Here is a 3,173-nt window from a genome sequence, read left to right as displayed (position 1 = left end):
GGAATTCTGGAGAGTCGCCTGAGTACAGTCTGAAATCTCAAGGGTGTGGATGTAAAATTGGCATTCTGTAGAAAATGTTGTCTCATACTCCTACCAACAACAATTTCAGAACGGAGGGAGTAAATCATAACTTCAGTTCCAAAGGTGGACCGCTAATATTACCCAGATTTGATTACAAACCAAGCAGGTTCAAAATATGGTCCATCGCATCAATCCAACATTAAAATCCAACATTAACATCGCATCAATCCAACGTTAATACTGTGCATTACAAACCAACAAAGCAGAGAAAAACTACAACATTTTGATAGTTGTGCTGAGGGAGAAAATTTGCATATGGCATTACTAAAATCTTATCAATTGTTACTGTGGGAGAAAATACAATCTTCTGGCTAAGTCATCAATATATTATTATTAAACAAAGTCCACCGAACAGCAACACTCATTTAAAGGATGTCAAATTGGCACAAAAAACAAATTGTATCTACTATTCCACTAACCTACTATTTTTGACATCTTTAGGCAGAGCAATTACTAAGTCCTTCTGAACCCCGACAAGATGAATGAAGAATATATACAGGGCTTTATCAAAATGTGCTAACGGGCAACAATGTTAGCAAGCCTTTATCAATGAAGAATATATACAGCCTTAATCAAAATCTGTTTCACCTAATATAACAAACTTTTGAACCCCGATCTCAGAACGAGAAACACGAGACAGTAAATTTGAGTGGGTCATTCAATACATTCTACTGTCTTCAGGATGACAGCATCCCAGAGGAGAAAATTATCAACCATCAGAACAGCAACAGGCTGGCATAAAGCCAAACAAGTTATACTTACAGTTATTATGCAGTTTCCATGTAAGCTTCTTCTTCGGTCTTCTTTTTCCACATGTATTCTTCCCCAGTCTTCTGATTCACATTCTCCATGTTTTCCTTAGCATCATTCATTTCTGTACACCCATTACTTAGTGTCCTCTTATTATCTTCCTTGCCACTAGATGCAGTACAAGTCAAGTCCCCAAGAGCTCTGATCCTGCTTATAGTAACACAACACAATACATTGCTATTACATATACATGATGCCTCTCCAAGACCCTAAACAAGAACAAATAAGATACACTTCTATGTACATACCTTGAAGATTTCCCTACTCCAGCAGCAGCAGCAACAATGTTGTTCCCATTACTACTCTCCATGTTTTCCTTATCATCATTCCATTCTGTACAACCATTACTTCCTAGCTCTTTCTTGTTATTAGCTGCAGTACAAGTCAAATTCCCAACAGTGCTGATCCTGCTTATAGTAAAACAACATGATACATTACTATCACATATACAGGAACAAATAATATGCTCTAAAAGACCCTAAACAAGAACAAATAATATGCTCTTTCACAGACCGTGCCTAGTAGATATATCTGCTCCAGCAGCAGCAGCAGCAGCAATGTTGTTCTTCCCATTAGCACCAAAAGCTTCAGTGTGCATGTCCTGCAGAATGCAACAGGCTTCCTCCCGAATGGAAACAGACATTTCTTCATCACAGCTTAGATTGCTCAGATTCTCACGTAACAGCTTGGCCTCCTTTGCAGCGCCCTGCTTGAACCATCGTTTTTGCAGTAAATTTCATGCAATGTGTACAGATCTACGTATCTATGAAAAACAGTGAAGGTAGAAAGGTCAGCATTTGGGCGAGCCAGACACTTTCTTACCAGCATGGCGGCACCAGCAGCGGCGGCGATGGATCCAGACCCTTTGTACAACATAAGACTGATGGCATGCTCTCTGAGCTGATTGCAGAGCATGCAAGTCAAGTTACCAGAGTTGTATCTCCCGCACATAGCCCTCTCGCACATCAACTCAGCCTCTTTGCAGATACACTTGAAACCAAAATTTTAAATTTGTAGTTAGTGCAAAGAAAGCTACTACTGCTTAGTAAATGGAACAACGACTGATACAGATTAAGTAGGCATGCACATACCACCAAAGCAGCAGCAGCAGCATATGCACCAGCATATTCACACGCTCCATCAACTATGTCCTGCGCATGCTGCTTGATTTTGTGGCTCAGGGCAGTCTCAGTGTCAGTTAATTTTATCTTGTTCCTCTCACACAGACCGATGAACTTGGCCTCCATCTCCAGGCACTTGAAACCATCGTTTTGCAATTGATATAAGCAAGTAGATTAGCAAGCAGTTAAAGAATAGATGACCATTCAATCGAGCTAGAAATGAAGCAGGGCAAAAATACTTTCAGTTATTCCAGAAACTGAAGAAGAGCCAGTTTATGAGTGGTTTGTATTATGGAGACCAAACAACGTTTACGCACTACATTGAAGGAATTGGTAGGATAGAAATTCTTTCTACTAGGTGCCTACCTAGTAGGATGCTTCTGGGAACTCTATAGATTGAGTGCCGAGTCAGAGTATTAACAAATAAACTGATCATGCAAAAAGAAAAGTCAACCAATCTATCATCAGTAGCGCACATGAAACACAATAATATGAGCAATATATTAAAGATACACTACAATCCATAAAAAGATGGGGAATAGGCTACTTTTGGGAACCTAAATACTATGGCACACCACAGTTCTTAAAACCTTTCCTGATACATGGGTCAAACATCTACCAGATGCAGGCAGGAGGTTTCCAAGTAAATTACCTTGCGGGCGAGAGGAATGAGACGGCCATTCTCATTTGTCCATGCAGATCGGACCACAAACTTGTGCCTGGTACAGGCAGAGTCATCGACAGATTCAGGAGGATTGCGGAGGTAGTACTCGCAGAGGTACTCCCGGTAGAGGGGCATGTCCGAACCGAGGCCCTGATAGATGGGCAGCAGCCTCCACCATCCCCATGCCTTCTCCATTTGATCTATCTATCACAACCAAGTACGCAGAAGAAGCAGATGAGCACAATAACATATATACGAATTCAATTGTTCATTAGGATGAAATGGACGGCTACTCAACGACAGATGAGGTTTGGGGAACAAATTGGCCATCATCAACAACAACTCTATCCAATGAATCAAAGCACAAAGTCATGATAGATTTCCACAACGGAGAAAATAGATCAGCATACCTGGGTACCTGATGATCTTTGCCGAAGGTACCGACATATTTGTAGGTCTCAAATTACCCTCTACTTGCATCAGAAAAGCCCACCACT

General features: G+C 40.9%; 1 protein-coding gene across 1 annotated transcript in view; it reads right to left on the bottom strand.

The window, feature by feature from the left end:
• Positions 1-3,160, bottom strand: part of LOC119303582 — a 6,538-nt gene extending 3,378 nt beyond the window's left edge. Inside the window, exons 1-7 of the mRNA XM_037580714.1 lie at positions 3,087-3,160; positions 2,665-2,876; positions 1,983-2,147; positions 1,714-1,881; positions 1,405-1,597; positions 1,140-1,298; positions 844-1,038 (exon numbers count right to left, since the gene is read on the bottom strand). Coding sequence (XP_037436611.1) covers positions 1,276-1,298; positions 1,405-1,597; positions 1,714-1,881; positions 1,983-2,147; positions 2,665-2,876; positions 3,087-3,156 — 831 coding nt within the window. The 5' untranslated portion in view covers positions 3,157-3,160 and the 3' untranslated portion in view covers positions 844-1,038; positions 1,140-1,275. The remainder of the gene's footprint in view (positions 1-843; positions 1,039-1,139; positions 1,299-1,404; positions 1,598-1,713; positions 1,882-1,982; positions 2,148-2,664; positions 2,877-3,086) is intronic.
• Between the last annotated feature and the right edge of the window lie 13 nt (positions 3,161-3,173).

Source organism: Triticum dicoccoides, chromosome 5A (genome assembly GCF_002162155.2).
Source record: "Triticum dicoccoides isolate Atlit2015 ecotype Zavitan chromosome 5A, WEW_v2.0, whole genome shotgun sequence".
NCBI lineage: Eukaryota > Viridiplantae > Streptophyta > Magnoliopsida > Poales > Poaceae > Triticum > Triticum dicoccoides.
This window is presented reverse-complemented; position numbering and strand designations above follow the sequence as displayed.